The sequence below is a fragment of the Anolis sagrei genome, chromosome 6 (assembly GCF_037176765.1).
Source record: "Anolis sagrei isolate rAnoSag1 chromosome 6, rAnoSag1.mat, whole genome shotgun sequence".
Lineage (NCBI taxonomy): Eukaryota > Metazoa > Chordata > Lepidosauria > Squamata > Dactyloidae > Anolis > Anolis sagrei.
The window spans coordinates 125,909,306-125,923,088 of record NC_090026.1 but is presented as its reverse complement, the minus strand read 5'-3'; the positions used below and the strand labels follow the sequence as shown (position 1 = coordinate 125,923,088).

The following is a 13,783-nucleotide window of genomic DNA, read 5'->3' as shown; positions in this document are numbered from 1 at the left end:
CACTGGAAGCTTCCACCATTAAACGGGAGTTATGTATAACAACTTTTCCCCACAAAATCTCCCTTGATGAACTAGATCAGTGGGTCTCAAACTTTTTAAGCACAGGGACAGTTCTCAGTTTCTCAAACTGTTGGGGGTGAACTATAGTTTGATAAAAAACATGAACACATTCCTAGGCAGACTGCACATATCTTGTTTGAAGTGCAAAAAACCATGGAAGACCAACATAATATTTAAAATGAAGAACAATTTTAACCAACATAAACTTACTAGTATTTCAATGAGAAGTATGGGTCTGGTTTTGGCTGGTGAGATAATCAAGTTAATTAGGATTGTTGTTGTGTGCCTCCACGAATTTATCAAAAACAAGTCATGCCAGACTAAGATGATATCTTTTTTTTTGATAGATTTACAAGCTGGGTAGATGCGGGGAACGCCATGGATGAAGAATATTTGGATTTCAGGAAGGCCTTCCTTCGACAAGGTCCCCCATGACCTTCTGGCAAGGAAACTAGTCCAAAATGGGCTAAGCAAAACTACAGTTAAGTGGATTTGTAATTGGTTAAGTGAACAAACCCAAAGTGATTCTCCTCAATGCTTCCTCTTCCTCCTGGAAAGAAGTGACAAGTGGAGTGCCGCAGGGTTGCATCCTGGGCCCAGTCCTGTTCAACATCTTTATTAATGACTTAGATGAAGAGGCATGATCATCAAGTTTGCAGACAGGACCAAATTGGGAGGGAGTGCCAGTACCCCAGAAGACGAGAGCTGTATTCAAAACAATCTTAACAGATTATAGAGATGATTGGCCAAAACTAACAACGTGAAGTTCAACAGGGACAAATGCAAAATACTCCAATTAGGCAGAAAAAAATGAAATGCAAATATACAGATTGGGGAACAATGCCTGTCTTGACAGCAGGGTGTGTGAAAAAGATCTTGGAGTCCTCATGGACAACAAGTGAAACATGAGCCAACAATGTGATGCGACAGCTAAAAAAGCCAATGGGATTTTGGCCTGCATCAATAGGAGTCTAGTGTCTAGATCCAGCAAAGTCATGCTCCCCCTCTATTCCGCCTTGGTCAGACCACACCTGGAATCAACTGTGTCCAGTTTTGGGCACTGTAATTAAAGGGAGATGTTGACAAGCTGGAAAGTGTCCAGAGGCGGGCGACTAAAATGATCAAGGGTCTGGAGAACAAACCCTATGAGGAGTGGCTTAAAGAGCTAGGCATGTTTAGCCTGTAGAAGAGAAGGCTGAGAGGAGACATGGTGGTCATGTATAAATATGTGAGGGGAAGTCATATGGAGTAGGGAGCAAGCTTTTTTGCTGCCCTAGAGACTAGGACACAACCGAACAATGGATTCAAACCACAGGAAAGGAGATTCCACCTGAACCCTAGGAAGAACTTCCTGACTGTGAGAGCTATTCAGCAGTGGAACTCTCTGCCCCGGAGTGTGGTGGAGGCTCCTTCTTTGGAGGGTTTTAAACAGAGACTGGGTGGCCATCTGTCAGAGGTACTTTGAATGTGATTTTCCTACTTCTTGGGAGGGGGTTGGACTGGATGGCCTATGAGGTCTCCTTCAATTCAAGTATTCTATGATTCTATAATTCAAGTTGTTTCAGACTGAGGGCGGGGTCCGGGCATGGAGGACTGCATTTGATCCATTAGTTTGAGGATCCCTGACCTAAAAATTCCTAGAGTGGGGTATTTCCACTGGTTTGAAAAAGTGCTTTTTTTGAAAATCACAGTTTTTCCAAGTTTATGGGGGTCCTGAGCGCTAACCGCTGCAAAAGTGTAGAGCTTATTTTGGGAAATATTATCAGCTCATATCAAGGACACGCTAGCCCTTGATTATTTGCTGTGTGCTCCGTTTTCTTCCTCTGTCTTTTTCTTTCTTTGCAATTACACTTTTAGAAATCTGATGAAATTCAAGAATCCCATTAAAACAGCTCCACAATCCATCATCCTTTTCAAAATGTAACTTGGGCACACCCTTGTGACCCACAGTCATGTGTTACAGTCCTGTTGTGACATTTAAGGTGTTGCTTGCTGACAACAAAAAGTACTATACTGTGTTAATCTTTTCCTTTGCCCTAATAAATGTGTTCTACTGGCAAGCTTAAAGGAATGAAAAAAGGGAGAACTCCCACTCCAGTCTCTTTCACCGATGGCGCACAGGGGCTGGGATCCAAACTGTCCTTTTGATGTATTCTTGCGGTCCTCCGTCTTATTCCCTTTCGCCAGACAGCAAGCACAGGCAAAAACACTGAAATTAAAACAAGGTGCCCAGGGCTGTGGCTGGATAACTGGCGGGTGCTTTTGAAAATGTCAAACCGCGGCTTTAAAAACATAAACAAGCTTAACCGGAATGAGAAGAACGAGAAAAAGAATGTCTCAAATTGACTTGCACAGCAGGAAGGGGGTTATGGCAGGAGGGAGGGGGAAATGGCTTGTGGCCATCACAGCTGCCACTGGGCAACAGGAAGGTACGTGCCAACAGCGCTAGCCCACCTGGACCAGTTATGGGGCTCTGGAAGCCTATGGTAAAAAACTTTTGCCCCTATTGCCAGAAAATTTTCCTCTTTTCTCTGCTGCACAATTTCCTATCAATCTGTTAAATTCGATTACTATGAATTGTAACATTATATGAAGAAATGGGGGGAAATGGTCCTATACCATATATACCTTGTGGGTTCTCAACTTATTCAACTTGTTTTCTAAGCAAACAAGTTTTACTTCTTGGAGAGCCAGCATGGTATAGTGGTTCAAGGATAGGACTATAACTCTGGAGCATAGGACCTACAAGCAAAAATAAATGCCTTCACAGAAGCATATGAAACCATTGCCTCTCACTAAACATTGAGAAAACAAGTGTTCTGCCAGCAAAAGACACCAACCAATTCCTTTGCAATGCCAGCAATAAAGCTTAATGGTGTAATGCTAGAAAATGGAGACCACTTCTGCGACCTAGGCAACCATTCTCCACAAAAATCAACATCGATGCTGAAATACAACACCATCTGAGCAAGTGGAGCATTTTTCTGTTGCAAAATGCCCAGAGAGTGTTTGAGGATAGGGACATCAAGATGCTTGCTTATAAAGCTATTGTCTTTCCAAATCTATTGTATGTCTGAGAAACATGGACCATCTACAAACATCACTCTCAACTTTTGGAAAGATTCTATCAGTGTTGCCTTCAAAAAATCCTGCAAATCTCTTGGGAAGAAGACAGGCGGAAAATCATCAGCATTCTGGAAGAAGCAAAGACCACCAGCATTGAAGTTATGTGCCTCCACCATCAACTTCACTGGAGCAGCGATATTGTGTAAAGGCCACATCATCCCAAAGCAGCTACTTTATTCTCAGCTCAAGAATGGAAAATGGAATGTCAGTGGACAGCAAAATAGCTGTAAAGATAGCCTTAAAGATAACTTTAAAAATGTGGAATAAACATAGAGATCTGGGAAGCCCTGGCTCTCAAGCATCTAACTAGAGGTGAGCTGTTAACAGTGGGTTCTGAAGAGGCACAAATAGGGGGCAAGGGGGAGAAACATGCCAAGAGGAAGAAAGCATCTCAAACAAACCCTTGCCGGGACTGCTTTCCAATGTGAAAGACCTCAATGCAAGACCACGCTAATCCAAAATAGGTCTCTACAGTCACTTACGGACCCACCGCCAAGACTCAACTCTTGGAAGACAATCGGACTTGGCCACCAGGGATTGCCTATGGCAACTTTGGAACCCAGGGTTTGAACTGACCCTAGATCATGAGGAACTTTGGCAAATCAAAACCTCTCAGCCTCAAGAGGATGGCAAAAGCAAATTCCCTCTGAACAAATCTTGGGAAGAAAACCTTGCAATAGGATTGCTATAAGACAAAAGCAACTTGAATGCACACAACAACAAATTCTACTGATCAGGAAGTCCCATAACTCTATCAGTGCTCAAACCAAACTTTCTTCAACAGGAGCTTCTCAAGTCAAAGGGCAGCATTCTTACATATCTCAGCTCTTGCATAAAAACATTTTGGTAGTATGTTGTACATTTTTCGGGCTATACAGCCATGTTCTAGAAGCATTCTCTCCTGACGTTTCACCTGGATTTATGGCAGGCATCCTCAGAGGTTGTGAGGTCACAACCTCTGAGGATGCCTACCATAAATGCAGGTGAAACATCAGGAGAGAATGCTTCTAGAACATGGCCGTATAGCCCGAAAAACCTACAGCAACCCTGTGACTTCGGCCATGAAACCTTCGACAAAACTTTGGTAGTAAATCTTATAGTAGTTCACCCTAGAATGAAGCTATCCTATAGAATACACCCATGTATAAGTCAAGAAATATTAGTTAAAACAAAAATCAACTCCCAAAAACTGGGTCAACATAACCATCTTAGTCACTGTGTAGAGTGGTAGAAGCTTACTTTGTCCAGAGATAACCTTTTAAAAAGTACCAACCCCTCTACTTTCTTTGCCACAGTGCCACTTCTGGCCTTTTTAAATGCCTTGATAGGAAAATGGTGGTGGCGGCTAATGAAGCAACACCGATGCTTTCTCTGCTCTGCAGAACAACCTTTGATTTATCCATGGGTTATCTCAAAATTTATATGGCCCCAAACCTGCCCTCTATATATACACACGAAGTTGACTCATACATTAGTACATGGGGCGATCACAAATAAACCATCCCATTATTCTATAAGGTTTTAGCTGTTTGTTTTAGATGTTTTTCCCTGTAATAAATTGTGTCTGTTTAGGTTATGTTACGTTTTTATATTTGGTTAATTTTGTTTGTCATTCAGTTTAAAATTAGGCTGTTTATACTGTTTGAAGTATTCTGTTTTCATGTAATTTGTTTGGCACTGAACATTTGTCATATATGTTGGAATAGGGTGGTCTACAAATAAAGTTTTATTATTATTAATATTATAGGAATCATTGTTTTTACAGGAGTGCCCTCTAGTGGTGTTTTAAATACATGACTGATTGGCAGGCACCTCAGTGTAGAAATAAAAAGATTTAAAATTATTCAGTTCTTGTGGGTTTTTTCGGGCTATATGGCCATGTTCTAGAGGCATTTCTCCTGACGTTTCGCCTGCATCTATGGCAAGCATCCTCAGAGGTAGAGGTCTGTTGGAATTAGGACAATGGGTTTATATATCTGTGGAATGGCTGGGGTGGGGCAAGGAGCTCTTCCCTGCTGCAGTTAGGTGTGAATGTTTAGCTAATCACCTTCATTAGCATTTGAAGGCCTGCCTGAACCTGGGAAAATCTGTTGCTGGGAGGTGTTAATCTGTGCCTGGTTTCTTCCTCTCTGTTGTTTAGCTGTTATAATTTTAGAGTTCTTTAATACTGGTAGCCAGATTTTGTTCATTTTCATGGTCTCTTCCTTTCTGTTGAAATTGTCCACATGCTTGTGGATTTCAATGGCTTCTCTGTGTAGTCTGACATGGTGGTTGTTTGTGTGGTCCAGCATTTCTGTGTTCTCAAATAAATTATTTCTGTGTGTGTAGGTTTTTGGCGAGGTATTTGGAAAAAGAAGAGGTCCTACCTGCATTCCGAAACCCGAATGTCACTGTTTTTTAACGATCTTCCTCTTTTTTCACTTCCCGTAGACATCTGCTGCTGAAAAAGGTTTAAGTGGGTGCTTTTTTTGTTCATTTCAATGCCATGATTGGACATGGGCTTGCTTTCTTCAAACTGATGTTCTGACAACAGATTGGCCAACAGTTCCCCTCTGCCACTGGTTGAACTTCTAGTTGTTGCATCAAATGTTTTTGCAAGCGGACTGACTGATATCCTGGATGAAGGGTCTCTGTTTACATCCAGAAAAGAGGGATTGCATGAAGAGGCACAGCTTGATGTTTGCTTGGCAATTCTCAGGCTCTCCAGGGAATCCTCAACTGGCACAGTCACAGAGGTGATTGTATCGCCTTCTTCTCCATGTTGTGCTGGGCTAGCGATTCCGGAAAGTCGCTTGGGATGCCTCCTTTTTGAGGAATCCTAAAATCAATGGACAGAATAGAAGGCAAAACATTAAACTTTTGACACACGACTCTAAAGCTATGTGCCAATTATGTGTGTTGTTACAATGCGCATTTCCACCACATCAATCCCACTTTAATTGTTGCGGTTCCATGCTATGGAATCCTACGATTTGTAGATTAATGGGGACTTATCTAATGTCCTCCTCTAAATGGTAAGAGTTTTCTTGCAAAGAATTCCAAACCTTTCCTCAAACTATAAATCCCAGGATTCCATTATGGGTGCATCTAGACTGCAGTTTGCAGAAGTAATCCAGATTGGCACCACTTGAACTGCTGTGGCTCCATACTAGGGTATTCATGGGAGTTATGTCTTTCTACAACTTCATTAGAAGAAGAATGCAAACCTTTGACTTAGGGTGCATCTACAGCAGGTATGGGCCAACTTCGGCCCTCCAGGTGTATTGGACTTCAACTCTCACAATTCCTAACAGTTTACTGGCTGTTAGGAATTGTGGGAGCTTAAGTCCAAAACACCTGGAGAGCCAAAGTTGGTGCATTCCTGATCTACAGTGAAGAATATATTATGGTATCTCTGACACCACTTTAAACTTCCATGGCCCAATGCTGTGGAACCATGGAAGGCGCAGTTTGATGAGGCACCAGCACTCTTTGCCAGAGAAGGCTAAAGACCTTAGAAACAACAATTCCCATGCTTTCATAGCAAAGAACCATGGCAGTTCAAATGGTATCAAACCGCATTAATGCTACAGTGCAAATGCAATAAATAAAACAAAACAAAACAAAAGTAAGAACCTCTGGAAAACTAGTGAGGAGATCGCTTGATCTCATTTGGAGTTTCTCTCTCATTGTTGTTCTTGTCTCCACTGTTTGAAAATCCTCACTGCGATGAATGGGTTTCTTCGTGCCCGGATTCTGCAAGCGGCTGCTACTGAGAAATTTTTCGCTCTTGCTTTTCTCACTCTTCTTGTGCGGATGCCGCCTGAGTTGACCAGCTGGGTGGATGATTTCTTCTTCAATGTCATAGCTAAAAAAAAGGAAACAAGAGAGGTTGGATATCCCTATCAAAAAAGGCTTGGAAGCACAAGTGTATTTGGATTTTTTTAATTTAATTGAATTTTATCTCATTTTCGCACTTTGGAGTTGGGGAAAAGGCCAAGGAAAATATAATAACTTGATTTAGAGTTTTGTTAGTAAGTTTATATCATAATTAATAATATAATGTAATGCAATATAATACTACTAATAATAAATTTTATTATATATTTATATTACATGTAATATTATTAATAATCTATATAAATAAAAATGAAATGTTCATTTGTGGGATTAACGTAACTCAAAAACTACTGGATGAATTGACACCAAATTTGGACACAATACACCTATCAGGCCAATGAGTGACCATCACTCATAAAACACTGGAAAACACAGTGGAAGAGACTTAAAAAGCCGAAAAATAAAAAAATTACATTACAACGCATGCACATAACCACATATATACACATATACAGATATATATACACACACAACCCATATATGCAAACTGGGCCACAGCAACACATGGCAGGGGATGGCTAGTATTACAATATAATGGCATACTACAATATAGTAATATTTAATACTGGTATTGTACTATACTAATAATATAATATATTGTATATATGTCTTGTAAGCCACTCTGAGTCCCCTTCGGGGTGAGAAGGGCGGCATAGAAATGCTGGACCACTGCAACAACCATCATGTCAGACTACACAGAGAAGCCATTGAAATCCACAAGCATGTGGACAATTTCAACAGAAAGGAGGAAACCATGAAAATGAACAAAATCTGGCTACCAGTATTTAAAAAAAACTCTAAAATTGAACAGCACAATAACAGAGAGGAAACAAACAAGGACATCTAATCCTCTCTCAACAAAAGATTGCTCGAGGCACTGCCAGGCAATCAAATTCTAATCAAGGTGGTAGGTTGAAACATTCACACCTAGCTCCAGCAGACAAGAGTCCCTTTTCTCACCCTGGTCATTCCACAGATATATAAACCCTTTTTCCTAGTTCCAACAGACCTCACTACCTCTGAGGATGCTTGCCATAGATGCAGGCGAAACGTCAGGAGAGAATGCCTTTAGAACATGACCATACAGCCCAAAAAAACCTACAACAGCCCAGTGATTCCGGCCATGAAAGCCTTCGACAATACATCATTAGTATTAATAAAACAATTAGGTTCTTGTGGGTTTGTTCGGGCTATAGAGCCATGTTCTAGAGGCATTTCTCCTGAAGTTTCGCCTGCATCTATGGCAAGCATCCTCAGAGGTAGTGAGGTCTGTTGGAAATAGGAAAATGGGTTATATATCTGTGGAATGGCTGGGGTGGTGCAAGGAGCTTTTCTCTGCTGGAGCTAGGTGTGAATGTTTCAACTGACCACCTTCATTAGCATTTGAAGGTCTGCCTGAGCCTGGGAAAATCTCTTGCTGGGAGGTGTTAATCTGTGCCTGGTTGTTTCCTCTCTGTTGTTTTGCTGTTGTAATTTTAGAGTTTTTAATACTGGTAGCCAGATTTTGTTCATTTTCATGGTCTCTTCCTTTCTGTTGAAATTGTCCACATGCTTGTGGATTTCAGTGGCTTCTCTGTGTAGTCTGACATGGTCGTTGTTGGTGTGGTCCAGCATTTCTGTGTTCTCAAATAATATGCTGTGTCCAGGCTGGTTCATTAGGTGCTCTGCTATGGCTGACTTCTCTGGTTGAAGTAGTCTGCAGTGCCTTTCATCTTCCTAGATTCGTGTCTCGGCAATGCTGCGTTTGGTGGTCCCTATGTAGACTTGTCCACAGCTGCATGGTACACGGTAGACTCCTGCAGAGGTGAGAGGATCCCTCTTGTCCTTTGCTGAACGGAGCATTTGTTGGATTTTCTTGGTGGGTTTGTAGATTGTTTGTATGTTGTGTTTCCTCATCAGCTTCCCTATGCGGTCAGTGGTTCCCTTGATGTATTTATTTATTATTTATTTACTTTGCTTATATACCGCTGTATCTCAAGCCCGAAGGCGACTCACAGCGGTTCACAAACAGTAGAAACAGTAGAAACAGCAGTGGTTCCATACAACATATAACAATTGACTTAACACATTATCCATAAATTACCAATAAGCAATTACAATGCACAATTATTACAAAAAACAACCAATCTTCTCATCATCCAAGCGTAGTCCAGATTCGTCGTCCATTGTTCCATTCCTATGTTCCATTACCAGATTGCACTAAATTACTCAAACGCCTGCACAAACAGCAGGAACACTTTTCCTCTGGGTGGATCTTCATCTTTACAACCCATTGTCCTAATTCCAACAGACCTCACTACCTCTGAGGATGCTTGCCATAGATGCAGGCGAAACGTCAGGAGAAAATGCCTCTAGAACATGGCCATATAGCCCGAAAAAACCTACAACAACCCAGTGATTCTGGCCATGAAAGCCTTCGACAATACATCATTAGTATTAATAAAACAATTCAGATTAAATCCAAGAACTTCTTCGTGCTTCAGTAACAACAAGCACAGCAATAATAACGATAATAATATCAAAATTTGGAGTGGTCTTTTGTACTCTCGAGTTCTAGGTAAGTATAATGTAAACCCCATTGAAAAAATTGGATTTACTCTCTTGTAGGAATGGAATAGCAGCCTTCTGGTCCTTGTTTATGTATTAACATAATTTCTTGGTTTATTTTGTCCTCTCTCTCTCTCTCTCTCTCCCCTTTTAGATGCTTTAAGGTCAATGATATCAGACCAAGGAGTTTGGGGCTTTGAGGAGCTGACATCCAAAACAGCACCAGCACCAGAGTCTAGGTATCAATGATATAATGTGTCCAGAGGAGAGCGACTAAAATGATCAAGGGTCTGGAGAACAAACCCTAAGAGGAGTGGCTTAAGGAGCTGGGCATGTTTAGCCTGAAGAAGAGAAGGCTGAGAGGAGATATGATAGCCATGTATAAATATGTGAGAGGAAGCCACAGGGAGGAGGGAGCAAGCTTGTTTTCTGCTTCCCTGGAGACTAGGACGCGGAACAATGGCTTCAAACTACAAGAGAGGAGATTCCATCTGAACATGAGGAAGAACTTCCTGACTGTGGGAGCTGTTCAGCAGTGGAACTCTCTGCCCCGGAGTGTGGTGGAGGCTCCTCCTTTGGAAGCTTTTAATCAGGGGCTGGATGGCCATCTGTCAGGGGTGATTTGAATGCAATATTCCTGCTTCTTGGCAGAATGGGGTTGGACTGGATGGCCCATGAGGTCTCTTCCAACTCTTTGATTCTATGATTCTATGCTGTAAAGTCAATAATATCAGACCAAGGAGTTTGAGGCTTTGAGGAGTTGACATCCAAAACACCTACAGCACCAGAGTCTAGGTATCAATGATATAATAGCAGTTGCTCTCAACCTGGGAGCTTCTAACTGTTTTAGACTCCATCTCCCAGAAGCCTCAGCCTGTAGACCCAACGCCCAGGAATTGTGGGAGTTGAAGTCCAAAGGGCTGTGGTACTGAACATTAGCATCATTTGTCCTGCGCCTGCGCAGACGGGCTCCAGCTTCCCTTCCTCTTCCCAATCAGTGAAGAGCCGCTTCCCTTCCTCGCCTCCTATTGGTTGGCTGGGAATAAGCTTGAAACAAATCCGGCGCGCGGAAGGAGAAAAAAGGCGAGGGAAGCGACCGTTAGGACGACTTACAACCAATTTTCCCTCCGCGGCGGGGGAAAAAAAAAGAGCGCTTGGAAGCGAGTGCGCATGCGTAGGAATTCACTATAAATACAAGGCGCCCGCGAGGTTTCTGGCCATTTTGCTTTGCGCGCGGGGCTGTGGGGAGGTGGATTTGGAGCAGAGCTTTTAAATGGGCGGGTTATGAAGGGATTTAAATCATAAAGAAGGGCAGAAAGCGATAATTACAAACCCTGTTTCAACCAAGAAAGCTCTTTAAGGCTTAATGGCACTGAAGGCTATATATGGAGCAGATGCATTGTCTTGAATACTGGATATATATAAGGAAGCCCCTCAAAACTATTGAGCACCTTTAGCAGTCTTTAAATTTCCTGTTATAGAGATAGGCAGATATACTAGGAAAGTGATAGCAAACCCACACTGTATGAAGACTAATCATCTTGGTAAAATTCAAATTATAGTAGTCTTGGGAGCTAAATGCTGCATTAAAGGGATTGCAACATAGTTTGTCCACAAAATTACTGGATTTTGAAGGAAAACTGTTGTCCTTTTTTAAAATTTCAATACTGGTGGGGTTGGGGAGGATTGATTTTGTTATTTGGGAGTTGTAGTTGGGATTTATAGTTCAACTACAATCAAAGAGCATTTAAATTTCCTGTTATAGGGATAGGCAGATGTACTGGGGAATGGATAGCAAACCACTGTATGAAGACTAATCTTGGAAAAATTCAAATTATAGTAACCTTGGGAGCTAAATGCTGCATTACAAGTATTGCAGCATAGTTTGCCTGTAAAATTACTGAATTTTGAAGGAAAACTGTTGTCCTTTTTAAAACTTGAATACTGGTGGGGTTGGGGAGGATTGATTTTGTTATTTGGGAGTTGTAGTTGAGCATTCTGAACTCCAATGATGGAATTGAACCAAACTTGTAGTTGGGATTTATAGTTAAACTACAATCAAAGAGCATTCTTTTGTCCTTTTAAAAATCTGAATACTGGTGGGGTTGTGATTGATTTTGTCATTTGGGAGTTGCAGTTGAGCATTCTGAACTCCACCAACGATGGAATTGAACCAGAGTTGTAGTTGGGATTTATAGTTCAACTACAATCAAAGAGCATTCTTTTGTCCTTTTAAAAATCTGAATACTGGTGGGGTTGGGATTGATTTTGTCATTTGGGAGTTGTAGTTGAGCATTCTGAACTCCACCAACGATGGAGTTGAACCAGAGTTGTAGTTGGGATTTATACTTCAACTACAATCAAAGAGCATTCTTTTGTCCTTTTAAAAATCTGAATACTAGTGGGGTTGGGATTGATTTTGTCATTTGGGAGTTGTAGTTTAGCATTCTGAACTCCACCAAAGATGGAGTTGAACCAAACTTGGCATATAGGACTCCCATTGGAGGGGACGTGGTTTTAAAAAGGGAATTTTCATATATTTCCCCAATGCCCACATGTCATGATTTACTGCCATATTGGCCTGTTTCTGCAGTAGGCCTATGTTCACAGAAAATGCTGGTTGTTTGAGAAATCGGTGCTCCAAAGAAGTTAGTATTCAAGGATAACATATCTGGACAAAACCAGCTAGCTGTTGGCTAGTTAGAACCCCCAAGTTTCCCAGTCGCTTTGAAGCCAGATAAGATACAGTCATGGTCAGAGAACAATGGACTATAGTTATGTTATAGTTGTGCCATTGTTAGGATCCCACGTGTGCTATAATGTCAAATCAAAATCATAAACAAATGAACAACTGTATAGCTAACTTAGACCAATGAAATGATTTGTCTTTGGGAACCAATGAAAACGTATATTCCATTTACTATAAATGCTCTGCAGCCCCATTGGGGGTTGCAGCAAACCCTTTGATTGCATCCCTGTATGCTTGTTTGTCATTGCTATGGCCACGCAATAATAAATAGTTTTTTGCAGTTTAAAAGATTCAACTTTCATGATGTCCATCCTTGCCCTCCCCATTGGAAAGGGGGCCTTTTTGGGAAATATTTTGGTTTCGTTGTCCCTACACCATGACCAACAGAAAACACTAGAAGGGTTTGGTGGGCATTGACCTTGAGTTTGGGAGTTGTAGTTCACCTACATCCAGAGAGCACTGGACTCAAACAATGATGAATCTGGATCAAACTTGGCATGAATACTCCATATGTCCAAATGTGAACACAGATGAAGTTTGGGGAAAATAGACCTTGACATTAGGGAGTTGTAGGTACTTGGATTTATAGTTCACCTACCATCAAAGAGCATTCTGAACCCCACCTATGATAGAATTAGGCCAAACTTCCCACAAAGAACACCCATGACCAACAGAAAATACTGTGTTTTCTGGTGATCTTTGGCGATTCTTCACACACACCGCCTTCCAGGGGTCCCAACCCTCAGGTTTAAGAAATGCAGCCTTAGGCCATCCATTCCAACTCCCTTCACCAGGGCAAGAAAACATAATCAAAGCCCTCCTGACAAAGAACCTTCCAGCCATAGAGATAGATATATATGATTCACAGACACACATATATGACATAATAATATAGATTTGAAAGGGACCCCTAAAGAAGGACAAAAATATGTTGCGTGTTCCAGGGTAGGCAAACCAGAAAATCTCTACATCCACACTGACAAAGAAACAACAAGAAATACTATTTACCCACAAGCATAAAGAAATTACATACATTAGAAACCAACACTTTCTCATTATTTTCGAGATCACCAGACTGGGCCACAGCAATGTGTGGCAGGGGACAGCTAGTAAAAAAATAAATATAGCAAATTTGTGCTGGATTTATTAATTTCAAATGTAATCAAATTGCAATCGGAGGGTCCCAACTCCTTGCTAGTGTCATTGGGTCTAAAGAAAAATCAGGGCAAACATGATGGGCAGGAATAGCTTAAACTTTTTGAGGAACCATAAAAAAAATCCATAAAATAGAAGCTTGTTTTTTGACTAGATAAAATTCTTCACAATGTGGCACTTATATTTCCTTGTAGAAATTGCTGGTTTCAAAATAAGAATCAGAACTGAATTAACGGAATTGTGAAATAGGGGTGTGTGTTACCAATA

At 41.2% G+C, this 13,783-nt stretch overlaps 1 protein-coding gene across 1 annotated transcript in view; it reads right to left on the bottom strand.

Moving 5' to 3' along the window:
- The window catches only part of MINDY4 (MINDY lysine 48 deubiquitinase 4), an 87,664-nt gene that overhangs the window by 58,880 nt on the left and 15,001 nt on the right, over positions 1 to 13,783 (bottom strand). The window contains exons 4-5 of the mRNA XM_060782648.2: positions 6,802 to 7,033; positions 5,553 to 6,004 (exon numbers count right to left, since the gene is read on the bottom strand). Of these exons, the coding sequence (XP_060638631.2) occupies positions 5,553 to 6,004; positions 6,802 to 7,033 (684 nt within the window). The remainder of the gene's footprint in view (positions 1 to 5,552; positions 6,005 to 6,801; positions 7,034 to 13,783) is intronic.